Genomic DNA, 27720 nt, shown 5'->3' with positions numbered 1-27720 from the left:
TTTTGTATTCAGATGACAGTTGCAAAATGCATTTTAAAGTTCACAAAAACTTAAAACATCAGCTAAACTGCGACTTTACGTCAAGAGTAAGTCTTACTTGCTGCTGGTTTCCCGGACACAAACTACTGAGTGGGCTTGATCTGGGTGGGAAACAGACCCACAATCTCATAAATGTAGCCAACTCTTATCTGGTGTCGGGGTGCTCTCCAAATTAACCACCCGGGGGAGGTATTACTCAAATTATATACATCAAAAGCTTTATTATGGCCAGGAAAGTACTTACATTTATCATAGATATTCATAGTATTTATTCACGCCCATAGTATCCCTGTCTTTACAAGTCTCCAAGATGCATTAAGATATCCTAATGATATTTGTTTGTGTGTGTAGCAAATTGGATGCAGTCGATCACAGTGCCATCAGTTTTGCCACCAAAGCCCCATATACTACCCACCATTGCAAAAATCACTAAAGCTGGAGACTCATATCTCCCTCACTAACTTCAAGCATCAGCTGTCAGAGCAGCTCACAGATCATTGCACCTGTACATAGCCCATCGGTAAATAGCCTATCCAACTACCTCATATTGTTATTTATTTTTTTGCTCCTTTGCACCCCAGTATCTCTACTTGCACATTAATCTGATGCACATCTATCAATCCAGTGTTTACTTGCTCAATTGGAATTACTTCGCCACTACGGCCTATTTATTGCCTTACCTCCCTAATCTTACCTCATTTGCACACGCTGTATATCATTTTTTTCTATTGTGTTATTGACTGTACGTTTGTTTATTCCATGTGTTGTTGTTTGTGTTGCACTGCTTTGCTTTATCTTGGCTAGGTCACAGTTGTAAATGAAAAAAAAAATGTCACCATGTTTGTTTTAGTCTGGATACCAGTCTTTTTAGCTAACATTCCACTCCTTGACATTCCTGCCATTTGCCAAAGAGACTGGCCTTTCGGAAATCTTCAAATATGAACATTCTATCTAATAGCAGAACGGAGACAGCAACCAGGCGATGTTTCTGTGTGAATCATCAGCGATTAGTGTTGTGCTTCAGAATGAAATCATGAGTTGCTGTCATCACTCAACTGAATTGTCAGTTGACTTAGATATGCTCATTACAAATGGCTCTGGATGGTCAGTGCCATTGTCACTGAGGTTCTGGTGGAAGTTTATGGTGCTTTTGTTATGCCCTGTAGTAGCTGAAAGATTTTATTTGCCAAAATAAACAAAAGCACATTTGTTTCTTGGATAACAAAAGTCTGTGTCCACCAACATCCTAACATGATTTTTTAAAACAATTTTTAAACAATTTTTATTTAAAGCCGTTAGCAAATTCTGCAACTTGTATTCATGTCAAAAGAACATGAATTTGAATAGAAACATTTATTTCCATAAGGTGAATGTCTGCAATAAGCTCTTTGGTGTTTTCACGGTTTTAATGTCTATGGGTTTTCAGTGGGGGTACCATTGCGTCCAACGTATAGCCTACAGTGAAAGAGTATCCAGTGCCACAAAATAATATTATAAAAAACGTGTGATTGCAGCGACACTTCCGCCTCGGTCGCAAGGAAAGTTGAACTCTTCCTGCTTTTTTAAATTTTTTTTACCTGCAGTAAAAAAGTAGGATATGCATATACATCCTTGCGAACTATTCCATATTATCAATAGAGGCCATGGATGCAGCTGAGGGGAAGAGTTTGCTAAACAACTAATCTGTTTAGAAGCGCAGTGTAAAATACAGGCAAGGAAGTGAGGCGGGCACTTGAAACTTAAACGATTGTTGTGTTTTGAGAGTTCCAGTCACTCCCTAAATCGCCTGTTAACAATGGGATGCTGTGGCAGTTCAGAGGTAATCGGGGTTCGGGATATTTAAGCCAAAACTAACTAACTAGACATTTTTGGATTTACCAGATAAATTGCTAACATTATCTGTTTGGGATATCCATTTAGCTACGAACACGTACGCGTTGTTGTCGACTGCAGATCGTTAGAGGCGTTGTCTGTACTATATGTAGTTAGCCATAGTTGTTTACGTTTTAAACAACGGGTTACTTCCGTGTGTAAAAAGACGCGTGCGTGTTAATTTGGGTGAAAGTAAATTATTTACTCAATTACAGTACAGTAGTTGCTGTGTGAAACTGATTTGAGTTTTTTTTTTTTTTGAAAGAACGCCAGGTTAAAACAGTTTCGCGCATGCACCAGGTGTTCACAGATGACCATTTTTGATTGTTTGTCATTTTTATTTGTTAGCAAAAGCAGCGTGAGTGGAAACCATTGGAGGATCGAAGCTGCACGGATATTCCATGGCTCATCATATTCGCATTGTTCTGTATCGGAATGGTGAGTTTGACTGTGATTTCTTTGTAGATGACCATGGGCGCGTTTGAGCGGATCGCTTTTGTCAAGACGTTAACTAACCCTGGTCACGTTATTATAAAAAGTGTCCGATTTGGGACTGCATGTAGACTGCATGACTTTTACAACAACCATGTCATCAAAGGTCATGAACTTTCGACTACAGTCGACTGGACATTTTTTCAGTTGCTCCTCACCACAGATTATCCATTATATTGACCAGATACTCAAGTGACGGCTCTAATGAAAATACATGTCTTCAAAAATGGAAAGCAGTCAAGAGGAGGCAAGATCAGGTGGGACCATTCTAGCCAATGAGGGGGCAGATACGCGTGTGAATGGGCACAAGTTACCACAGCCACAAAGTATCGTAAAAATTAATGAAAACAAACATTTGTATTTTGGTCTTAATTTAAGGATTAGGGTTGGGCATAAGGTTAGCAGTGTGGTTAAGGATGAGGTTTAAAATCACATTCGAAGAAGATAAATTGTAGAAATAGGCAGGGTTTATGATTTTGTGTCTGTGTTAATTAGTGACTACCAGACACGACTCTTAATAGTTGCTGGGATGTAACGTGGCCTCATTATAGAAGTACATTCATAACAACCTAATTATTACAAAACGTATATTCGAGCAAATAAGCCATAACATTTTTTGTTAATGACATTTGACACAAGTTACATGCTGGAGAAGACAGACTTTGGGTCCCCCTAGCTTCTCCTCTTCCTCTCTGTCCTCATCAACTGCAACTTGAATTTGGAACCAAAGCATTGTGGGAGACAACCTTCAGTTTTTTTTTAAGCAAAAGGCACTACATACTGATTATTGTATTTACCAGCATAGTTCAGTGCTACCCCAATATTTTTTTGGGTGCATTGTCATGATGGTGATGATATCGTTATTAATGGAAGCTGCTTCCCCTGTAGGCCTGTATCGCTGGTTTCTCCATTTCCACGGGAGCTGCATCCAGGCTCATCTCTGGCTACGACAGCTACGGTAACACCTGCGGTCAGAAGAATAGCAAGATCGAGGGGGTCGAGCTCAGTGGCCGGGATCAGACCGACAACAAGTAAGTTGTGTTGGAAATGTGGAACATCTCGAGATGGATGCTTACCAGTTATTAGCCTATCATGTAATTGCAAAGTAATAACAATGTTTTGGTTGAGCTGTCCACTCCCATGACAATGTAGGCTCAGCAGGTTATGACTCCTCTCTCCTAGCCTGGTTAAACCAGACAGAATGTGGCCTTCGCCATTGTTCAGTGTGATTTAACCAGGCTAACTCTCTCCCCCTTCCTCGCCACAATCGACAATACTTTTTTGTGGTAGTTTAACATGCGCCATTTAACATTACCGGTGCACAAACACGGATTTCATAATTTGGTAATCCAGTTTGCCACTTATACTTTCTTGCTCATCTGATGCTAGGCCTGTTAAAGCCTGGATGCTCATTTGTTTTGTTGATGGGTTAACCAGTGAGATCAGTGGGTTACAGAGGATTATAAACTGGGGGGTTCGAGCCCTGAATGCTGATTTACCACGGGTATGACAAAACATTTAATTTTTACTGCTCTAATTACGTGGGTAATCAGTTTATAATAGCAATAAGGCACCTCGGGGGTTTGTGGTATATGGCCAATATACCATTTCTACGGGTTGTATCCAGGCACTCTGTGTTGTCGTGTGATAGAACAGCCCTTAGCCGTGGTATATTGGCCATATACCACATCCCCTCGTGCCTTATTGCTTAATTAGCTTGCTAGCACAGGGTGTTACTGTAAGACACTTTACTCTAAATCTTACTATACTCACTTCTTGTTACCTGTGGTCAGAAAAGACTGACGTGGGTCTGAAATTGCACCCTATTCTCTATATAGTGCACTCTTTTTGACCAGAGCTGGTGTCAATAATAGTGCACTAGGTTATAGGTTGCCATTTCACATGCAGCCTGAGTGCAGCAGTGTTCTGCATTAATTCACGCCCGTGTTCTTTTTTTTGGAATATATTCGAATAAATTATTCAAACACGATTCAACTTTTTTTTGAGCTGCTCGTCCAGTAAGTTTCCATTCTAGCAGTCTCTAGGAACAGTTTCAATGAGACAATGGGCTTTGTTTCATAAGCTGGGCTGGTATGCCCATCGACGTTTTGAGTGAGGGGCAGCAGGGGCGTTTTGGCTACAGAGATTTGACTGTTTGATAAGCTGTGTCCCACATCACATTTTACTCAACCTACATCACAAAGTCTACTATGAAAATATACTTAGGAAAATGTGCAATTTATTGTATTGCAAGATGGAAGAGAACATTCAAGGATGTTACCCAAGGATGTTTAGTTCTGTCTGACTGGACTTGGGCCCTTGGCTTCCTTCAAGGAGCATGTGCCATTGACAAATGCACTCCATCTCGCTCTCTTTTCAGGATGTTTCTCTACTTCCCTCCATCCTTATTGGAGTCCTGTTCTTTGTCCTTTTCCAGGTATGTCTTCTTCCTAGACCCTTGCAACATTGACATTCTGAACAGGAAGATCAAGTCCATGGCTCTCTGTGTGTCCAGGTGTCCAGACATAGAGCTCAAGACGTACACTGACGTCAAAAAGTTTGCACTGCAAAATGGTGAGCGTTCCTCCTGCTCTAATCCGTACTTTATGCATGTATTTATTAGTCATTTCCACAGTGTGGATGAATGAATTACACAATGTTTATTTCCCATTTCTCCTCTTTACATAGGGTCGGAGCTCTGCTCGTACGACATCCCGGTCTCCAAGTATCCAAGCCACGGAGAGAGATCCAAAAAGTGCCCCAAACTCCCCGTGCCACCAAGGTACAGTCCTTTTTTTTTTAGTTGACAGCGAGTAAATATAATGACACTAGCGAGACTATGCTGATGATATCATTTCCTCATCCTCTGCCCTTGTGTAGTAATTCTCTCCCGGTGTTCCACCGCTGCACTCCTGTGGACATCTCCTGCTATGCCCAGTTCGCTGAGGCCTTCGTCACCTTCGTCAGTGACAACAGCATGCTGCACAGGGTCATTGCCGGGGTGATGGCCAGCAAGGAGATCATCATGGGCCTGTGCGTGCTGGCTCTAGGTACTGTACATCCTAAAGTGGAATTTTATGTTCTAGCTGTCTGTGTAGCCTCGTTAAGCATTATAGTGTATATCCTAAATGACTTCTCTCTCTGTATAACTGCCTGATTTAATTGTGCCAAAGAGGCCTCTGCTCTCCACCTAGAAAGTTGTGTTTCCTGGGACAGGGTCAGGAAATGATAACAGGAAATGTCTCCAGGAGAGCTGACGGCATCCAGGGCTCTACGCTGACCTTTTTAAATGTTTTTTTTTTAAGTAGAAACGTTTAGGAGCACACTGAAATTTAGGAGAAAATATCTAGGAGCACACGTAGAAATGTAGGAGCACAATGGAGAATATTTGAGGTAACAAGCTGTTTTCTTTGTAGTAATAGTGCAAGCATGACAGTCATGAATCTGCACTCGGGCTGCAGTGTCGTGAAGTAGCCTAATTATTGCAACAATTATCACCTGGGTGATTTTCATTCTAGGCGCACTGGTGCTCCTAAATGAAAATTCCAAGACACACAGCAAAATATTTAAGCGCATATACGAGTAAGAAGGTTGCACTGTAGAGCGCTGGCATCCAAAAGAAGTAGTCGTGCCACCTCGCCCCCCCTTAAATGTACATGAAACATCACACAATTATGCCTTATGTTTCAATAAATATATCTGTTATACAATAATAAGGCATTTTTTGTCATGACAATGGCATCGTTTCATTTATTTTATTTATATCCTCCTCTGTCTGTAGTCCTCTCCATAATCCTGATGGTGGTGATTCGCTACATCTCTGTCGTGCTGGTCTGGATCCTCACCGCCCTCGTGGTTCTGGGCTCTATAGGTAATCTTCCCGTTCATTTGGCTCTCAAACGTCTCTCCATTCTGTAGTGCTTAAAAATGTATGAAGAAACATGTATTATAGCACATTTCTATTGTAAAGCCTAAAAGGTCACCAACCATTAGGTCAGATTGTGAAATGTGAGTTCAAATAAATTTTACCTCACGAAATTAGATTGCTTGCAAAAACTGAGCAAAAACCTCTCTCCTCACAATCTATTGTCCCTGCAGTGAGGAATTACCATCTCCGGATAATGTGTTTTTTCAACTGCTCTCCGGATAATGTGTTTTTTCAACTGCTCTCCGGATAATGTGTTTTTTTTCAACTGCTCTCCGGATAATCATTGTAGGGAGCTCAATAAGAAGTAGTAGCAGTATGAAAATCAGGGAGCCAAATGAACTGTGTGTTTCAGGTGGGACCGGGGTTCTGTGGTGGCTCTACGTGGACCACAGGACGAATCTGACCGACCAGACTGGTACCTCCCCAACACCCCAACAGCAGGTGGCCACAGACAACGTCCAAGCTCTGCTGGTCTACGCCATCTTTGCCACTGTCTTCACGGTACGTGTGTGTGTGCTTGTTGCCATGTGTGCTTGTTGCCATGTGTGCTTGTTGCCATGTGTGCTTGTTGCCATGTGTGATTCCTGTTTTATATGGGTACGGTGTGTTGTGAGAGTGCATGTACTGTGTTATCAAGTATTTGCTCTTTCAGTAACAAGAAAAAGCCTGATGTTGACAGACAGGCAAGCTTTAAGTCTGGAAAACTGGAAAACATGACCAACGCTTTTGCAAAAATGTGTCTTGATTCTGCAACTATAAAAGCCATAGTATCTTCTGTAATACAGACAGAAATGACCTGACCCACATTTACATTTTAGACATTTGGCAGACACTCTTACAGATTTTTCACATAGTGGGCTCGGGATATTGAACCAGCGACCTTTCGGTTACTGGCCCAATGCTCTTAACCGCGCGGCTACCTGCCGCCCCACCATTCCGAATCAGTGTTTTCCACAAGTACCTAGACAAATAGAAAATATACCCATACAGGCCCCCCTAGGTTTGCTATTTTTTGTTGTTGTTGCAGAACGACCTATATTTTGGCCTGTGGTACATTCTAATGCCTTGAAATACACAGCAAAATGATTGAATAATTTATCAAATGTAACTTCCAAATTTGGAAAATTTGTTGTGGTATTGTGTGTAGACGTACGTGATTTTATCATTTAAATGACAGAAATGTATGAATTCAGTGTATTGTTAGTAGTTTTGGATATTGTCTAGGCCTAAGCCTATATGATCAGGACTATTTTCTAAGGAAAATACCATTATATATATATTTTTTACATTTAACCTGTTTCCTCTTGAGATTGAAGTATTATTTGCGGTTTTACTGCCAGCTATGAAATGCCACAGTGTTGGTTCGTCAAATTATGTATTTCATTCACTCACATTCACAATTCAAATAGCCCAATGCCCACGTTATCTTGAAAAATAAATTAAATGTGGCTGTTACACTGTATATGAACACTATGGCTAAGTTGATTTTGACTCCTTGTTAACACTTAGGCTACATTACCTGGGATGTGCAAATTCACGCCTCTACGCTGACATGTTTTACAAGGAGCCCACAATTAAATTATTTGAAGAAGTGTTTTATGATAAAAAATGACTAAAGTTTATGAATAAAAGGTTTTTGGGGTGTTCCATGCTCAATTTAGTACAATCAATGTACCCTCTAATATATGACTCACATCTGAGACAAACATTTTCAGCTGCCACTTTAAGGGGCGGGCTTTTACCGTGGTAATGTTGGGATTCACATTTCTGTTTGTCTGAGAGCTAAGATTCTCCAACATCATTTTGCAGTTGAACAACCTAGTGTATGTGAACAAAACGATGTAAATAGCCCAAAAACACGAGGACAAAGTCACACTAGTACATTTTTGTGTAAATTCAACCAACTTCTGTGTCTGAGCACTTCTAAAAATGAATATTTCAGAACTTCACTCAGTGTGCACAGCACTCCAGGCACTGTTGCTGTGTGCGAGGTGGGATATTTTGAATTCTACAGTGGCTTGTGAAAGTATTCACCCCCTTGGCATTTTTCTTATTTTGTTGCCTTACAACCTGGAATTAAAATTTTTTTTGGGGGGGGGGGACGGTTTGTATAATTTGATTTACACAACATGCCTACCACTTTGAAGATGCAAAATATTTGTTATTGTGACACAAATAAGACGGAGCATAACTGTTCACCCCCCCAAAGTCAATACTTTGTGGAACCACCTTTTGCAGCAATTACAGCTGCTAGTCTCTTGGGGTATGTCTCTATAAGCTTGGCACATCTAGCCACTGGGAGTTTTGCCATTCTTCAAGGCAAAACTGCTCCAGTTCCTTCAAGTTGGATGGGTTCCGCTGGTGTACAGCAATCTTTAAGTCATAGCACAGATTCTCAAATGGATTGAGGTCTGGTCTTTGACTAGGCTATTCCAAGACATTTAAATGTTTCCCCATAAACCACTCGAGTGTTGCTTTAGCAGTGTGCTTAGGGTCATTGTCCTGTTGGAAGGTGAACCTCCGTCCCAGTGTCAAATCTCTGGAAGACTGAAACAGGTTTCCCTCAAGAACTTCTGACCAGTTTCCCAGTCCCTGCCGATGGGAAAAACTTCCTCACAGGGATGGTGTTCTTGGGGGTAATGAGAAGTGTTGCGTTTGCGCCAGACAGCATTTTCCTTGATGGCCAATTTTAGTCTCATCTGTCCAGAGTACTTTCTTCTATATGTTTGGGGAGTCTCCCACATGCCTTTTGGTGAACACCAAATGTGTTTGCTTATTATTTTCTTTAAGCAATGGCCTTTCTCTGGTCATTCTTCCTTAAAGCCCAGCTCTGTGGAGTGTATGGCTTAAAGTGGTCCTGTGGACAGATACACCAATCTCTGCTGTGGAGCTTTGCAGCTCCTTCAGGGTTGTCTTTGGTCTCTTTGTTCCCTCTGATTAATGCCCTCCTTGTCTGGTCTGTGAGTTTTGGTGGGCGGCCCTCTCTTGGCAGGTTTGTTGTGGGGCCATATTCTTTCCATTTATTTTATAATGGATTTTAATGGTGCTCTGTGGGATGTTCAAAGTTTCTGATATTTTTATAACCCCGATCTGTACTTCTCCACAACTTTATCCCTGACCTGTTTGGAGAGCTCCTTGGTCTTCATGGTGCCCCTTGCTTAGTGGTGTTGCAGACTCTTTCAGAACAGATGTATGCATGTATGTATGTGTGTGTAATATATATATATATATATATATATATATTACACACACTTTTTTTTTTTTTTTTTTACTTCACCAATTGGGACTATTTTGTTTGTTTATTACATGAAATTCAAATACAAATCCATTTAAGTTACAGGTTGTAATGCAACAAAATAGGAAATGCCAAGGGGGATGAATAATTTAGCAAGGCACTGTATGTATTTCTTTACATAGGAATAAGATCTATGGTTCTTTGTGTGATTAGCTGTCAGCTATGAAACGAAATGACAATCCTCTTGAGTGTAGCTACAGCAGGAATGTGCTCATGCTTTACTTTTTCAGTTCACTCATCTATTTATAGGTGCACATGCGAGTAAAATGGTCACACTCTAGAGTGCCGAAATGAACTCTCAGACCATAAAGAAGCATCATCCTCTCCCCATCCTCCATGTAAAGAAATTTGACTGTTTGTTTGTTTGTTTGTTTATTCTAGTGAGAGAGGGCTTGGCAGACTTTTTTTATTCTGACTAGCAAATTGAAAAGTAGCCTTGTGAATTTAAGTGGAAAAAGTAGCCGGCTGAAAATGAGTCTGTAATCTGATGTTTAGCATACGGTCGGCACTAGTGGAAAACACTGCGTTCCCACCATTCCTACATACTCCTATCTTCATTTGAAATGTATTCACAACCCTATCCTATAGCTGATAACCAGCATACCGTGCATTCTGAAGGTTTTCAGACCGCTTGACTTTTTCCACATTTTCCACAGGTCTTAATTTGTAAATCGGGAGATGCCGGAACAAAAAGTGAGCACAAGGGGGGTGACTTGGGTAGCTCTGAGGTACTATTTTGCTTTTTAATAAAGCATTGCATTCTTATCGCATTTGCGTAATGGCATAGAGCAGTAGAGTAGAGGTACTTGCAGAAGGTGCACACATTGGGAATATCTTTCCCAAACCTTAAGCTACTAAAAATCTGCCTTTTTATAAATGCATTTCATGCAATTCTACGTCATTTTACATGACTGGAGACTTTGGTAGAATATTGTATTGAATCCATCATTAGCCTACGCCTAGGGGTGTGGAGACATTGTAGGCTACAATGTGAGGAAGAAATTTTAGTCCTAAAAATGCTTTCCAGTTTCACTGACTTGCCCCATGATGCACAGCTCCCTCGCTGGTGATGGCAGAGATGCGCTTGTGCCAAAAGCCTTTCTCTCTCTTTTTGTAAAACAATATTTGGAAGTTACCCAATACTTTGGTAGCCTTCAGGATAGTCTTCTCTTTTCAGCAGGAGCCATTTGCTTTCCAACCTGCGTTTTCCCTCGATTTGTATTTGAAATACTGCGATAGGCCTGTTTTGTCTGGCATGCTGTTTTTTCACTGACAGATTTGCTGCGTGTTCCCGACGGTAGGCTATTCCTTGTTATTGGGCTACAATCCACAGCTAGATAATAAAAAATATATAAGTTATTGATCCTCTGTGGCTAAATTCTAGGCCTTTTCATGGTGTAGTAGGCTATTCTGAATGATTTCCTTTGTTTCTGACAGACTGCAGTAATTCTATAACTTTTGGCTAATTTATTCCAATTTATCAAGGCTGCTGAAATGATGAAGTGCAACAATGGAGAGATGAGTTGCAGGCTCGTGTCTATCAGAACAGCGAGAGTGAGGGGGATCATAAAATGTTAATTTCATTGTAGTTATGTGAGGGATACTGGCGCGCTTCTCACACGGCCACGCGTTGGTCTCCAACAGGTTAGTGTTGCGCAAACCATAAACCTGGATCGGCCCAACCTGAATCAACTCTTAGAATATTAGGCCCGGGCTGAAAATTAACTTTTTCGCATTTAGTTTTTTTTGTGGGGGCAGGAGAATTAACAAATATTTAACTTGAATTAACTTAGATTGCTTTTTGTTATGGTCTTTACATTGCAAAAAGTGGAGAGAACAAAATAGTCCAAAATGGAGATGTGCCAAATCTGGATCAAATTTAGCACTGCATTTACATAAGTATTCAGACCCTTTACTCAGTACTTTGTTGAAGCACCTTTGGCAGGGATTACTGCCTTGAGTCTTTTTGGGTATGAGGCTACAAGCCTGGCACACCTGTATTTGGGGAGTTACTCCCATTCTTCTCTGCAGATCCTCTCAAGCTCTGTCAGGTTGGATGGGGAGCATCGTTGCACAGCTATTTTCAGGTCTCTCCAGAGATGTTTGATTGGGTTCAAGTCTGGGCTCTGGCTGGGCCACTCAGGGAAATTGTCCCGACGCCACTCCTGGGTTTTCTTGACTGTGCTTAGGGTCGTTGTCTGCTCTGGAGCAGGTTTTCATCAAGGAGGTCTGTACTTTGCTTCGTTCATCTTTCCTTTGATTCTGACTGGTCTCCCAGTCCCTGCCGCTGAAAAACATCCCCACCTCATGATGCTGCCACCACCATGCTTGTCCATAGGGATGGTGCCAGGTTTCCACCAGATGTGACGCTTGGCATTCAGTCCAAAGAGTTCAGTCTTGGTTTCTTCAGACCATAAAATCTTGTTTCTCATGGTCTGAGAGTCTTTAGGTGCCTTTTGGCAAACTCCAAGCTGGCTGTCATGTGCCTTTTTACTGAAGAGTTGCTTTTGTCTGGCCACTACCAAGGCCTGATTGCTGGAGTGCTGCAGAGATGGTTGGGTGGCCAGCTCTAGGAAGAGTCTTGGTGGTTCCAAACTAAGAATGATGGAAGCGACTGTGTTCTTGGGGACTTTCAATGTTGCAGAAATGTTTTGGTACCCTTCCCCAGTTCTGTGCCTCAACATAATCCTGTCTCGGAGCTCTACAGACAATGTCTTTGACCTCATGGCTTGGTTTTTGCAAGTGTGGGACCTTATGTAGACAGGTGTGTGTGTGTGCCTTTCCAAATCATCTACAATCGAGTTGAAGAAACATCTCAAGGCTGACCAATGGAAACAGGAGGCAATTGAGCTAAATATTGAATCTCATAGCAAAGGGTCTGAATACTTCTGTAAATAAGGGATTTCTGTTTTATTTCTTTTTAAACATTTCTAAAAACCTGTTTTTGCTTTGTCACCATGGGGGATTGTGTGTAGATTGAGGAATTTTATTTATTTAATCCATTATAGAGTAGGGCTGTAACATAACAAAACGTGGAAAAAGTGAAGGGACCTGAATACTTTCTGGCTACATTATATCGTGTATGTACCATTTTCAGGTGATCCTGCTGCTGCTGCTGTTCTTCATGAGGAAGCGCGTGGCACTAACCATCACCCTGTTCCACGTGGCGGGCAAGGTGTTCACTCACCTGCCTCTGCTGGCCCTGCAGCCCTTCTGGACCTTCCTCAGCCTCATGCTCTTCTGGGTGTCCTGGCTCGGTGTGCTCCTCTTCCTCGGAACCGCAGGTCAGAATAGAATACATCTTTGTCACATTGTGAAGGATATTTTTGTTAATGTCTTTATTTTCGCCTTTCAACAAGATATTTACATCTAAATAGACCGTTTTGGTGAGGATACCAGATTATTATTATTTGTATTTTTTCAGATTAGTTTAAATTATTTTATGCCCTGTAAAAGATTAAGGTAGTGGACTTGCATCACTATTGAACGTTTGGATACTGTGCGTATGGAGTGTTTGGTTCACTTCATCCTGCTAGTGATGTGGTGATTAACCATGTAGATCCTATTCAATTACTTAATGGGCTATGTCATGAACCCTCAAAGTTCCATAATGGGGTGAAAATGGCAGCCAACTTGGTCAGGGAGAAATCCAAAACCAGTTTAATGGCAGTAGAGGCACTTGATGCATTTCCTGACTTTTACTTATGCAGGAAAATAAAAGTAAGGTATGTGATGCATCAGATATTTTGTAATGGAATTATCGTCAACCAACAAGACTTTCATATAAATACAATTTCTAAGTGTTTTATACACAGTCTGTTCAAATAGCCTCTCAAATATATGTAAACAGACCATAAATGTCTGATTTTGTTTTCTTCGAGTGCTATTATGAGTACATTTACATGCACACTAAATAATTGAATATTAAACAGATTACGGCAGTAGGCAGAGTATGGACATAAGCAGAGTAAAGGTGTTTTATTTACCTTTATTTAACTAGGCAAGTCAGTTAAGAACAAATTCTTATTTTCAATGACGGCCTAGGAACAGTGGGTTAACTGCCTTGTTCAGGGGCAGAACAACAGATTTCTACCTTGTCAGCTCGGGGATTTGAACTTGCAGCCTTCTGGTTTCTAGTCCAATGCTCTAACCACTAGGCTACCCTGCCGCCCCACGTTTACATGACTATCTTGATTCTCCATACGCACAAAACGCTTATTTCTCAAAAATGTTGTGCACAAATTTGTTTACATCCCTGTTAGTGAGCATTTCTACATTGCCAAGATAATCCATCCACATGACAGGTGTGGTATATCAAGAAGCTGATTAAACAGCATGATCATTACACAGGTGCACCTTGTGCTGGGGACAATAAAAGGCCACTCTGAAATGTGCAGTTTTGTCACTATACACAATTCCACAGATGTCTCAAGTTTTGATGGAGCGTGCAATTGGCATGCTGACTGCCGAAATGTCCACCAGAGCTGTTGTCAGAGAATTTAATGTTAATTTCTCTACCATAACCCGCCACCAATGTCGTTTTAGAGAATTTGGCAGTACTTCCAACCGGCTTCACAACCGCAGACCACGTGTAACCACGCCAGCCTGCCCAGTCATGTGAAATCCATACATTAGGGCCTAATGAATTTATTTAAATTGCCTGATTTCCTTATTTGAACTGTAACTCAGTCAAATCATTTTAATTGTTGCGCTTATATTTTTGTTCACTGTATTAATCTGGCCACCATAATCATCTTATGTGCCTGTAACCATGCTCTATCAGTACTTGTTGCGTTTACAACTTGTCTAAGGCCCATCATCAACTGATTTGAGCCAGTGTAGGACTGTGGATTGACATCATTGTTTGAATGGAATGTTGGCATATTGTCAGTTAATTAGAAACATTTATGGAAACATTCCTCTACCTACTGTCTGGCTAGCTAACACACATACAGTGCAGATAAATTCCTCACATGCATTTTTTTACACACTATCTTATCACAGCGCTGGCAAACCATGGTTGACCAACATAAGGTTTATGTCCATCCTAATTCTATGTGATTAACACACTCATGGGACATTTTTGGAACTGAAAGCGCATGGCTAGAAGTGGCATGACTCGACGCCAACTCTTATTTAGATTCTTGGGTCAGTCTGGTGCTGTGGGTGGCAGCTCGGGCACACAGTCAAAGACCAAGTCTCTGAAATATACCCACTACATTCACGATCTCCCTCATCAACAAGACCACCACCAGAGAAGCCTCAATTACAACAAAGCGTCATGTTTTTGTCAAATTTGTCTGCCTACTATTTCCCTCTGACTGCCCTTTTATCTGTTCCTGGATGTTATTCAGATTAGTTTGACAAACTAGATCACATTTTAAAAAGTAGGGTCCATCAAAGTCATCCGTGCTGCAGTGTTTGTTGTTGCAAAATGGTGTCATCTTGCTGTCTTATATTTGATTCTAATCTATGAGTTAAAATATTTTCCCCAAAAAAATCTACCAGGAGCTTTCCACGAACAAAATCGTTATCTGTGAATGCCTGGCAGATCAGAGGAGATCAGCCTACCCCTAAACCTGGCTGTAGGGAACCCTGTAAAGAACGAGAAGGTTGACCCCTGACCTTAGCTGTGTGCCCCTTACAGGTAGCCCAGTGCAGAGTGAAGAGGCAGGGCTGGTGGAGTATCGTATATCAGGCCCACTCCAGTACATGGTGTGGTACCATGCTGTGGGCCTCATCTGGATCAGTCAGTTCATCCTGGCCTGCCAGCAGATGACCGTGGCCGGAGCTGTGGTCACCTACTACTTCACAAGGTCAGGAGAGAGTGTTGTGATGAAATGTAGTAGATGCAACGGCATGCTTGTGACGTGTTTAAAAAATATTCTGTCAAATACATTAGCTGCACTTAATTGAGCTTGCCTGGTGCATTTGAATCAATGGAATTGTCCCAAAAGTGCAAAGTACATCAATCTTAGCTACAGTACAGTGCCTGCTTTATTGGTCCATTTGTACGGATAATACTATTTAAACCCAAGTCTATCCTGTATCAGTTAATTTGACTATTTCCAACTCTTCTTCTTTTCCTCTGTCCCGCGGTGGACATCAGGAATAAATCTGACCTGCCCATGACCCCCATCGTGTCATCTATGCTGTGTCTGACCCGCTACCACCTGGGCACTGTGGCCAAAGGCTCCTTCATCATCACCTTGGTGGAGATCCCTCGCCTCATCCTCACCTACATCCACAACCAGCTGAAAGGAAAAGTACGTCCTTTATCTCATTCAGCCCAGTCACCTACGTCCACAATCGGTTCAAAGGGCAGAGTATGTAGGGTGTCCGCGTACTGCTCTAGAGTGTTGAGATAAACGGGGCAGTTCAAAAGGGTTCAACGAAATGAATGTCAAAACGTAGTTTTCTTTGCACTATGTCATTATAAATCACATAGAATAAATCATTACATTGTTCTCTACATTATAACCTTATTTTTTTCATACTGAGACTAGGGTCTCTTTTACAGATGATTCCTGCATAAATACGTCAAACATATACAACATTACAAAACATATGAAGAAAAAACATTTGTCAACTACAGTCGGGAGACCTCTATTACTCTGAACTAACCAAAGGGGACCGGAACATCTCATTTCAGAGAGCTCTGGAAGTTGTTCCACATAAAGGGCACAAAAAAACTAAAATGAGCTTTACCCATCTCTGTGGAGACCGATGGGCCTCCAGGGTTATCCAAGCCTGGGACCGGGTTCGGTCATTTGGAAATTACCTTTTGACCCACATTCAAAAGTGTCATACAAGCATGATTATCAATACACAGGAAGTTTCTGCATGAGTGCTTTGTAGATAAACATAAGAAAATGCTGCTCTCTCCTTACATACAACGAGACCCAACCCACTTTTTGATACAAAACACAATGGTGAGTTCTAGAACCATGACCAGTAATATACCTGTCAGAGGAAAGCCCATAAAATTGTCAGACTCCAGTCACCCAAGTTATAGACTATTTTCTCTGCTCCTGCTCGACAAGTGGTTCCCGGAGCGCCAAGTCTAGGACCAAAAGGCTCCTTAACAGCTTCTACCCCCAAGCAATAAGACTGCTGAACAATTAATCAAATGGCCACCAGACTATTTACATTGACAACCACCGTACATTTGTTTTGTACACTGCTGCTACTCGTTGTTTATCTATGCATAGTCACTTCACCCCTACCCACATGAACAAATTACCTCAACTAACCTGTATCCCCGCACATTGCCTCGGTAACGTTACCCCCTGTATACAGCCTCGTTATTGTTATTTTATTGTGTTACTTTTTTATAATTTTTTAGTTTTTCGTAAATATTTTCTTAACTGTTCTTGGACTGGTTAAGGACTTGTAAGTAAGCATTTCAAGGTAAGGTCTAGACGCTGCTGGTAATTAATTTTGGGGGTTTTAAAAAAACTTTACGGAAAAAACAAACCATGCAATAACCTGAGTACGGAGCTCAGAGCCCAAACCAGCCAAAGAAATATCCGCCATGTTGGTTAGTCAACATTAGTCAGAAATAGCATTATAAATATTCACTTACCTTTGATCTTTATCAGAATGCACTCCCAGGAATCCTTGTTCCACAATAAATGTTTGTTCTGTTCGATAATGTCCACCATTTATGTCCAAATAGCTTCTTTTGCTAGCGCGTTTGGTAAACAAATCAAAACTCACGAAGCACGTTCACTAGGACGAGCAGACGAAATGTCAAAAAGTTCCGTTACAGTCCGTAGAAACATGTCAAACGATGTATAGAATCAATCTTTAGGGTGTTTTTATCATAAATCTTCAATAATATTCCAAACTGAGAATTTCTTTCTTTGTCTGTAGATACCTCTCATGTGAACGAGCGTCACAAGCGCGTGGCTCTCTGGCAGACACCTGACTCATTCCCCTCTCATTCAGCCCCCCTTCATAGTAGAAGCCTTAGGAAGTGCAACTCGACCAATATCCCACTGTCTTCAATAGGGGCTGAGTTGAAAAATGACCAACCTCAGATTTCCCACTTCCTGGTTGGATTTTGTCTCAGGTTTTTGCCTGCCATATGAGTTCTGTTATACTCAGACATCATTTGACTAATAATATGCATATATTAGCATCTGGGACTGAGTAGCAGGCAGTTTACTCTGGGCACGCTTTTCATCCAAAAGTGAAAATGCTGCCCCCTATCCCAATGAAGTTTTAACAGGTGTGCCTTGTGAAAAGTTAATTTGTGGAATTTCTTTCCTTCTTAATGTGTTTGAGCCAAGCAGTTGTGTTGTGACAAGGTAGGGGTGGTATACAGAAGATAGCCCTATTTGGTAAAAGACTAAGCAAATAGAAACAACAGTCTATTACTTTGACTGACCTTCATGTCTTAATCTCATTTATTGTATTAGTTGTTCATTTTTCTTCCACTTTGACATTAGAGTATTTTGTGTATATTGTTTATCAAAAAGAATGACAAATCTATTTTAATCCCATTTTGTAACACAATGTGGATGAAGTAGAGGGGTGTGAATACTTTCTGAAGGCGCTGTATGTCCTTTATCATTCATCTGTTTGAGTGTTTGTTGCAGCTCATTCCAGTCGCTAGCTGCAGCGAACTGAAAAGAGCAGCGACCCAGGCATGTGTGTGCATTGGGGACCTTTAACAGAATGTGACTGGTAGAACGGATGTTGTATGTGGAGGATGAGGGCTGCAGTAGATATCTCAGAAGGGGGGGACCTAAGAGGGTTTTATAAATAAGCATCAACCAGTGGGTCTTGCGACAGGTATACAGAGGTGACCAGTTTAAAGAGGAGTATAGAGTGCAGTGATGTGTCCTATTAGGGGCATTGGTGGCAAATCTGATGGCCGACTGGTAAAGAACATCTATCCGCTCGAGAGCACCCTTACCTGCTGATCTATAAAAATGTCTCTGTAATCTAGCATGGGTAGGATGGTCCTCTAAATCAGGGTTAGTTTGGCAGCTGGGGTGAAAGAGGAGACATGGTAGAGTAAACCAAGTCTAGATTTAACTTTAGCCTGCAGCTTTATGTGCTGAGAGAAGGACAGTGTACCGTCTAGCAATACTCCCAAGTACTTGTATGAGCTGACTACCTCAAGCTCTAAACGTTCAGAGGTAGTAATCACACCTGTGGGAAGAGGGGCATTCTTCTTGCCAAACCACTTGACCTTTGTTTTGGAGGTGTTTAGAACAAGGTTAAGGGTAGAGAAAGCTTTGTTATAGAGCATTTAACACAAAATCCCGGGAGGGGCCAGCTGAGTAGAAGACTACAGTGCCTTGCGAAAGTATTCGCCCCCCCTTGAACTTTGACCTTTTGCCACATTTCAGGCTTCAACCATAAAGATATAAAACTGTATTTTTTTGTGAAGAATCAACAACAAGTGGGACACAATCATGAAGTGGAATGACATTTATTGGATATTTCAAACTTTTTTAACAAATCAAAAACTGAAAAATTGGGCGTGCAAAATTATTCAGCCCCCTTAAGTTAATACTTTGTAGCGCCACCTTTTGCTGCGATTACAACTGTAAGTCGCTTGGGGTATGTCTCTATCAGTTTTGCACATCGAGAGACTGAAATTTTTTCCCATTCCTCCTTGCAAAACAGCTCGAGCTCAGTGAGGTTGGATGGAGAGCATTTGAACAGCAGTTTTCAGTTCTTTCCACAGATTCTCGATTGGATTCAGGTCTGGACTTTGACTTGACCATTCTAACACCTGGATATGTTTATTTTTGAACCATTCCATTGTAGATTTTGCTTTATGTTTTGGATCATTGTCTTGTTGGAAGACAAATCTCCGTCCCAGTCTCAGGTCTTTTGCAGACTCCATCAGGTTTTCTTCCAGAATGGTCCTGTATTTGGCTCCATCCATCTTCCCATCAATTTTAACCATCTTCCCTGTCCCTGCTGAAGAAAAGCAGGCCCAAACCATGATGCTGCCACCACCATGTTTGACAGTGGGGATGGTGTGTTCAGGGTGATGAGCTGTGTTGCTTTTACGCCAAACATAACATTTTGCATTGTTGCCAAAAAGTTCAATTTTGGTTTCATCTGACCAGAGCACCTTCTTCCACATGTTTGGTGTGTCTCCCAGGTGGCTTGTGGCAAACTTTAAACGACACTTTTTATGGATATCTTTAAGAAATGGCTTTCTTCTTGCCACTCTTCCATAAAGGCCAGATTTGTGCAATATACGACTGATTGTTGTCCTATGGACAGAGTCTCCCACCTCAGCTGTAGATCTCTGCAGTTCATCCAGAGTGATCATGGGCCTCTTGGCTGCATCTCTGATCAGTCTTCTCCTTGTATGAGCTGAAATTTTAGAGGGACGGCCAGGTCTTGGTAGATTTGCAGTGGTCTGATACTCCTCCCATTTCAATATTATCGCTTGCACAGTGCTCCTTGGGATGTTTAAAGCTTGGGAAATCTTTTTGTATCCAAATCCGGCTTTAAACTTATTCACAGCAGTATCTCGGACCTGCCTGGTGTGTTCCTTGTTCTTCATGATGCTCTCTGCGCTTTTAACGGACCTCTGAGACTATCACAGTGCAGGTGCATTTATACGGAGACTTGATTACACACAGGTGGATTGTATTTATCATCATTAGTCATTTAGGTCAACATTGGATCATTCAGAGATCCTCACTGAACTTCTGGAGAGAGTTTGCTGCACTGAAAGTAAAGGGGCTGAATAATTTTGCACGCCCAATTTTTCAGTTTTTGATTTGTTAAAAAAGTTAGAAATATCCAATAAATGTCGTTCCACTTCATGATTGTGTCCCACTTGTTGATTCTTCACAAAAAATACAGTTTTATATCTTTATGTTTGAAGCCTGAAATGTGGCAAAAGGTCGCAAAGTTCAAGGGGGCCGAATACTTTCGCAAGGCACTGTATCATCTGCATATACACGGATGAGAGAGTTTCCTGCATGAGCTATGTTGTTGATGTAAATTGAGAAGAGCGTGGGGCCTAGGATTGAGCCTTGGGGTACTCCCTTGATGACAGGTAGTGTCTGAGACAGCAGATTTTCTGACTTTATACACTCTGCACTCTTTGAGAGCGGTAAATAGCAAACCAGGCCAAAGACACCTCAGAGAAACCAATACTCCTTAGCCGGCCCACAAGAATGGAAGGGTCTACCGTATCAAAAGCTTTGACCAAGTCAATAAAAATAGCAGCACAATATTGCTTAGAATCAAGGGCAATGGTGACATCATGGAGGACCTTTAAGGTTGCAGTGACACATCCAAAACCTGAGCGGAAACCAGATTGCATACCCGAGAGAATACTATAGACATCAATAAAGTCAGTTGATTATTTACAAGTTTTTCCAGCACTTTTGATAAACAGGGCACTATAGAAATGGGCCTATAACAGTTAGGATCAGCTTGATCTCCCCCTTTAAATAAAGGACGAACTGTGGCTGCCTTCCAAGCAATGGGAACCTCCTCAGAAAGGAGATCGGCTTGGCGATGATAGGGGCAGCAGCCTTAAAGAAGAAAGGGTCTAAACCATCTGACCCAGATGTTTTTTGGGGTCAAGTTTAAGGAGCTCCTTTAGCACCTCGGACTCAGTGACTGCCTGCAGGGAGAAACTTTGTAGCGGGGCAGTGGGAAAATAGGGAGAAACATCGGGGCTTGTCGCGTTAGAAGGGGTAAGAGATGAGGAAATGTTGGACGGGCAGGGAGGCATGGCTGATTCGAATAGGAGTCCTGACTTAATGAAGTGGTGATTTAAAGAGCTCAGCCATGTGCTTCTTGTCAGTAACAACCACATCAACATTAAGGGACATGGGCAGCTGTGAGGAGAAGGGTTTATTCTCCAGGTCTTTAACCGTTTTCAAGAACTTCTTGGGGTTAGACCCACAGAGAGAGACCTGCTCCTTAAAGTAACTAACGTTGGCCTTCCGGATAGCCTGAGTGCACTTATTTCTCATTTGCCTGAACGAGAGCCAGTCAGCCTGAATATGCGTGTGCCTAGACTTTTGCCAAATGCAATTCTTGAGGTGGAGTAACTCTGCAAGATCACGGTCGAACCAGGGGCTGAACCTGTTTTTTAATCCTCATTTTCTTTATGGGGGCGTGTTTGTTTTCAATACCACAGAGCTGATTCTATACCATTTTACAGAGGCCAGTTCATGAAGGAAGGCTTGATCATTTGTTTTTTTTAGCGAGTGTCTATGACAAATCAGGACAGGTGGTTTCACTGAGCAGACATTACGAACACAGGCTGTAAAACAGTTATCACTAAGGTATCAGTCTGGTGTTTTCTGTAATGACCTATCAGGATTATTTGTGAGGATAACATCGAGGAGAGTAGCCTTTTCTGGGTGTTTGGAGTCATACCTTGTGGGACTGGTGATTTAATCTGAGAAAAATTTAGGGAGTCCCATTGCTTTAAGACCTGGTCAGGTGGTTTAAGCATGTCCTAGTTTTGGTCACCTAGCAGGACAAATTCAGACTTAGTGTATGGGGCCAGGAGAGAGCTTAGGGTACAGGCCGGTGCTTATAGAGGATGATAGCACCCAGCAACAGACAACAAAGAGCTATTTGAAAGTTTCATGCTTAAAACCAGCAAATCAAATTGTTTGGGTACAGACTTGGTGGAGACAACTGAGCACTGAAGGTGATCCTTGGTAAAGATTGCCACTCCACCACCTTTGGACAATCTGTCTTGCCGAAAAAGGTTACAACCAGAAAGGTTAAGATCAGTATTCAAAACACTCTTCCTTAACCACGTCTCAGCAGTGACCAACACATCTGGATTGGAGCTGTGAACCCACACTTTCAATTGATCCATTTTAGGTAATAAGCTTCTAGTCTTCATGTGCAGAAAATCCAGGTTTTTACGAGAGCAGAAATCAGTGAAGCAGATATCAGAGCACTTGTCAGAATTTGTCATTATGGGGAATTGTGTATAGATGGGTGAAATAAATGATATATTTAATCCATTTCAATTCAGGGTGTAACAACAAAATGTGGAGTAAGCCAAAGGTATGAATATTTTCTGAAGGCGCACTATGTAGATATAATCAAAGCAACAACTTTTCATATTTCTTATTGAATTTCATTCCAGTTGAGTCTTGATTTTCAGTAAATACAAGCATGTATTATTGATGTTAGGGTATACAGAACATTTCAGAGGACAATGTGGATATTCTAATCAATCTGACAAAATACGTTCATTTGATGATTTTGTAAATGGTCTGTTGCAAAAAATCAGTTACCTCATCGTTTAATCAGTCTGAGTGATTGACATGAGATGATGAGGGGCTGAGTTTTTACCATCAGTATTATTACAGGATTCAAGGAATGGAAAGAGAGTTTCTCTTTAAAGGCTCAGAGAGTGGAAGAGTGGATATGAGACTTGGCCTCCACATCATAAAAGGAAACCCTCCTCATAGTCCACAAACAACCCCACCTTCTGGGGCTTCTCTCTCAGGGAGAGGACGACTGTGGAACACTGTCCAGAGTCCATTCTCAGGGCTCAGTGTGAATTTCCCCTTCCTGTCAAAGGACTCTGGCCACTCCTACATCCCAGTCAGTCTTCCCCTTAACCGTCCTTTTCAAGGGTCATGGCATAACAATCAAACCTTTTTTTGGATTGTCTGGACGTTTCTGTGGTGTGTTTCCACGTCTTACTTGTTTCCCATCTTCAGACAGGATGAGTTTGTGATGTGCTGTATCAGGGTCCAGAGTCACATCCACTGCATACTGCTGAATCCTCTTCAGTTTGACTTCAGGCAGCTTCTTCATCTCTTTATTCGGTGTCTTCTCCAGCTCACAGTCCCCACAAACAGATCGCTGTAAACACTGAGCTCAGTGATTTCCTGCTCCAGCTCTTTTAATGAACCCTTCAGCCTGCCTCTCTACTGCTTTCTGCTTCTCCTCAATCACCTTAACAAGCTCCGCCTGGTTTTTCTCAATGGAGCGCACCCGAGTACTGAAGAACTGCACACACTCTGCTATCTCTCTCTCTGTGTCACTCTTCCTCTATAGGGACAGTGTCATGAGTCTTGTGGTCTGCCTCAGTGCAGAACTGACACGCACATGTCTGGTCATGCTCCAGGAGTCTTTCGTGCTTCTGACAGATCCTGTCTTCCAGGTTTTCCACAGGGTCGATCAGTTTGTTTCTTTAAGGGTGAGGCTTTCTGATGAGGCTCCAGGTGAGTCTCACAGTAAGAAGCCAGACACACCAGGCAGGACTTCAGGGCCTTGCGCTTCATCCCAGTGCAGACGTCACAGGGCACATTTCCGGGTTTGGAAGGGGACTCATCTTTACCTTTGTCTCATCCTTTTAAAATTCTCTACAACCTCTTTGTAGGTTGTGTTGACACAAAGCCTAGGTCGTCTGTAGAATTTCTCCTGACTCAGTGGACATTGGTACAGGTCCTTGCTATCCCAGTACTTTGTGATACAGACCATGCAGAAGTTATGTCCACATGAAGTGGTATTTGGCTCAGAGCTGACTGCTTGAGGAAGCCATATCTAGAGAGGGCGCAAAGACGAAACTGTAAAGAATAGTTTTGTTTTTTACTGCAAACACACTCTGAAATGCTTCCGATCAAAATACTAATAGACTCCAGCCCCAGATTATAATCAATCAAACAATAATGCATTAAATATGAAGGCTCCCGTGTGGTGCAGCGGTCTAAGGCACTGCATCTCAGTGCAAGAGGCGTCACTACAGACACCCTGATTCGATTCCAAGCTGTATCACAACCGGCCGTGATTAGGAGACCCATAGGGCGGCGCACAATTGGCCCAGCGTCGTCCGGGTTTGGCCGTGTAGGCCGTCATTGTAAACAAGAATTTGTTCTTTGCTGACTTGCCTAGTTAAGTAAAGTTTTTTTTAAATTCAAATATATATATTAACAGAGCATTTTCTGTAATGACTCCGCTCTCAGTAGTTTTAGTGCCGTTGTCAACAGGGCATTAAGGAATACTAACCAATCTTGACTCACGTTGTTTAACCCTACAACATAAAGTAGAAATGAGTAAATGTACTAAATATAGTTAAACATAAGTACTATAGATAAAGAAAACAGGAGATTGCCATAAACTGTACACAAGTAACATTTCTTCACCCATCCCACCAATCTCTACTCACCTGTGTCTGTTTAAAAGACTGTGGGTGTGTTCTCAGATTTTTTTTTCTCCTGTGCTGAAGTATCAAAAAACCACCGGAGAGTCAGGGTCTTTTAGGAGACTTTTCTGAAGAGTTTGAGGGCGTTTGCTCGTGTGCACTAGGTATATCCCACCCAGTGCTGCTCTGGAACAGAATGAACTCTTCACGTGGCTGATGTGCCGTTTTTAAACATTCTCGCTTTCACTTATACCAACCACCAGTTTGTCAAGCCAGACAATGGGTGGAGAACTAAAGCTCAGTGTATTTTCTGTTTTTAGGAGAATGCCTGTGCTCGCTGTATGTTGAAATCCTGCATCTGCTGCTTGTGGTGCCTGAAGAAGTGTCTAATGTACCTGAATCAAGTAAGTGTTCGATCAGAATCAGATTGATTGTCATCTGAGATGTTGATTAGGTCACGTCATTGACGGCAATCTATTTGACAAGGGAGACTCGTTCCAAGAGGACAGCAGTCACACATTGTTATTGATGATACTTCTGTCTCTTGTTTGTCTGTTTTCACCACAGAACGCGTACACGGCGACAGCGATCAACAGCACCAGTTTCTGTACGTCGGCGCGTGACGCCTTCGTCATCCTGGTAGAGAATGCCCTCAGAGTGGCCACCATCAACACCGTGGGGGACTTTGTCCTCTTCCTGGGAAAGGTAACGGCCGCACAGCGACGCCATTTTAGGATTGTTTATTGTCAGTTCATTTTGTGTGTATTTTACAAGCATACTAATACGATTCAATCTGTCTGTCTTTTTCTCTATCTTTGTCTCTTTCTCTCTTTCCCTCCCTCCTTTCTCTCCATCTTTCTCTTCATCCGTGTGTGTGTGTGTCCAGGTACTGATCGTCTCCTGCACTGCGTTCGTCGGCGTATTGTCGCTCAACTACCAGCGGGACTACACGGTGTGGGTGCTGCCCCTGCTCATCGTCTGCCTGTTCTCCTGGCTGGTGGCCCACTGCTTCCTGTCCGTCTTTGAGATCGTGGTGGACGTGCTCTTCCTCTGCTTCGCCGTGGACACCAAGCACAACGACGGCAGCCCCGGCCGAGAGTTCTACATGGACAAGGCCCTCATGGTGAGGAGAAGGGAGGCTGGGTGGGTGGGAGATTATGGCTGCGTCCTGATTTTCCACCTGTCGTGGATTTATAAGGAATGGACTGGTGTAATCACAAATAATCCATTATATTGATCAGATACTCAAGTGGCCACTCTAACAATGAAAATAAATGTGTTCAAAAAGCAGCCGGGACATAGCAAGATCAGGTGGGACCATACTAGCCAATGAGATAGCAGATACACGCGTGAACAACAGGCACAACTCCGATATAAAATGTTTTTTCTTGACATTGTCATGATGTCACGTGTCCCACTCAGATCAGTACAATCGTAACAACCTAAGCGTTACGAAACTTCTATTTGATCAAATAATCCTCACGTAGTAAATAAGTTGTTCATTTTCTTGAATTCTACCCTCATTGACCTCGTAAAACTCTTAGCTTGATGAGCGACAAAAAAAACCTGAAAAACACCATCTGCTGGACAAATGTTGGGCCCAGTTATACATCTCACGTCGCCTTTTCCTCTCTGCTGTAATCGTTGGCTAGAGGGAGTTTCCACCGTTGTTAAATTCATACTGTGCCTTTTGGTAGAAGGTGGAGAATCGGTACGTATATGTCTCTGTTTCATTATCCACACTAACATTCCAATGTATCACACCGTATATTCTAACTGGTATGCTAATGTGGCTAATGGAACATAGCCTTTGTTTTTACCCTGTGCTACTTTGGCTACATTTCTATGGTGAATAGTGATTATGCACGTATTACACCAGACTCGCCTTGTTATCTCAACACCCAACACAGTCACTCTCTCTCTTCTCCCTCTTTAGGAGTTTGTAGAGAACAGTAAGAATATGGCGGGAAGGGATCGGCCCGAGGCAGATGGAGACGGTAGTGAGATGAAGCCTATGGTGAGTTAACCAAACTTTTCCAACAGAGAATACATTAATTTACCTTCCATAATCTAGAGTCATACACCCAAAATGATGATGCGGATGAAGACAATAGTCAAGTTTAACACTCCATTTGTTTATTGTTGTAGACTCATGGAGGAGGGACTTTAGCTTGACCAAACCAGAAGACGGAAACCAAGAGGCATTCCAAACGTTTCCATGATATTACTCCAGTCCCACGACTACAATATTTCGGATAACCTGTTTGTTAATTTATGGCACATTTTAACATGAAAGCTTTTTTTTTGGTTACACATCCATCATGGATATTGTTAATGTAGTTTTGTGCTATTGTACAGGCTGTAGAGTTGGTGTTCTGTAGTTTAGCTTCTTGTGTGTGGAAGTGTTGTGTGAGAGATTCAAATGCATCATGACATCACAGTTGTTGTTTTTTAACTACTAATATTGTACACCACAAGTGTTTTTGTATATCAATGTCTTTTTAGGTTGTGGTAATGAGGATCATGGTCTCTTCTAATGCTGCGTTGGTACATCTAATACAATTGTGACGATTAACTTGCATAACAGATGATCAACAGGCACTTTTCTCTGTGGGAAAACTCCACCCCCTCAATGTATTTTGACCCTGTTGAAAGATTTCCTTTATGGAATAGAAGACATTTTCAAAAAGTTAGCATTTTGGAGAAATCAGAAGCCATCTTCCAATGTTTACCATAACTGAAAATCCCTATGTTGTGGTAATATTGAGTCATTACTCCTGATTTGAGTTTGTAATACTGTATCCATAGAAAAAGTGATTCCCTATAACTGTATCTCTCTCTATTCATGAATGCGAACAGAGTTTTAACCCAGAATGTTTTGGATAATGTTTTTATGCAGAGAAATAAAACGACAACGACAACAAAAATGTCCATCTGTGATTGTGAGAGCTGTGGGGCAAGCGATGATCAGTT

General features: G+C 41.9%; 1 protein-coding gene across 2 annotated transcripts; it reads left to right on the top strand.

Annotated features, from left to right (window-relative positions):
• The first annotated feature begins 1543 nt into the window (after positions 1 to 1543).
• Positions 1544 to 27674, top strand: LOC109901140 (choline transporter-like protein 1). Of its 2 annotated transcripts, XM_020497183.2 has the most exons (16): positions 1544 to 1858; positions 2260 to 2349; positions 3292 to 3434; positions 4841 to 4977; positions 5092 to 5185; positions 5284 to 5453; positions 6185 to 6274; positions 6684 to 6832; positions 12724 to 12910; positions 15274 to 15442; positions 15736 to 15892; positions 25068 to 25151; positions 25315 to 25452; positions 25634 to 25870; positions 26684 to 26764; positions 26896 to 27674. In XM_020497183.2, the coding sequence occupies exons 1-16, from the start codon at positions 1835 to 1837 to the stop codon at positions 26920 to 26922; spliced, it is 1977 nt and encodes a 658-aa protein (XP_020352772.1). In that variant the 5' UTR covers positions 1544 to 1834; the 3' UTR covers positions 26923 to 27674. The 2 variants fall into 2 exon arrangements, 1 of the variants encoding a protein (XP_020352772.1); XR_004211997.1 differs by having other exon boundaries at positions 1563 to 1858; positions 25634 to 26764.
• The last annotated feature ends 46 nt before the right edge of the window (positions 27675 to 27720 follow it).

Source organism: Oncorhynchus kisutch, linkage group LG12 (assembly GCF_002021735.2).
Source record: "Oncorhynchus kisutch isolate 150728-3 linkage group LG12, Okis_V2, whole genome shotgun sequence".
NCBI classification, from domain to species: Eukaryota; Metazoa; Chordata; class Actinopteri; order Salmoniformes; family Salmonidae; genus Oncorhynchus; species Oncorhynchus kisutch.
This window is presented reverse-complemented; position numbering and strand designations above follow the sequence as displayed.

What these genes read in the sequence shown, in the direction of transcription:
- LOC109901140 (XM_020497183.2), top strand. Translation starts at nt 1,835, where the DNA reads ATGGGATGCTGTGGCAGTTCAGAG. An exon ending in ACAACCAGCTGAAAGGAAAA is followed by an intron (nt 15,893 to 25,067) that starts GTACGTCCTTTA and finishes TTCTGTTTTTAG; the next exon opens with GAGAATGCCTGTGCTCGCTG. An exon ending in ACATGGACAAGGCCCTCATG is followed by an intron (nt 25,871 to 26,683) that starts GTGAGGAGAAGG and finishes CTCCCTCTTTAG; the next exon opens with GAGTTTGTAGAGAACAGTAA.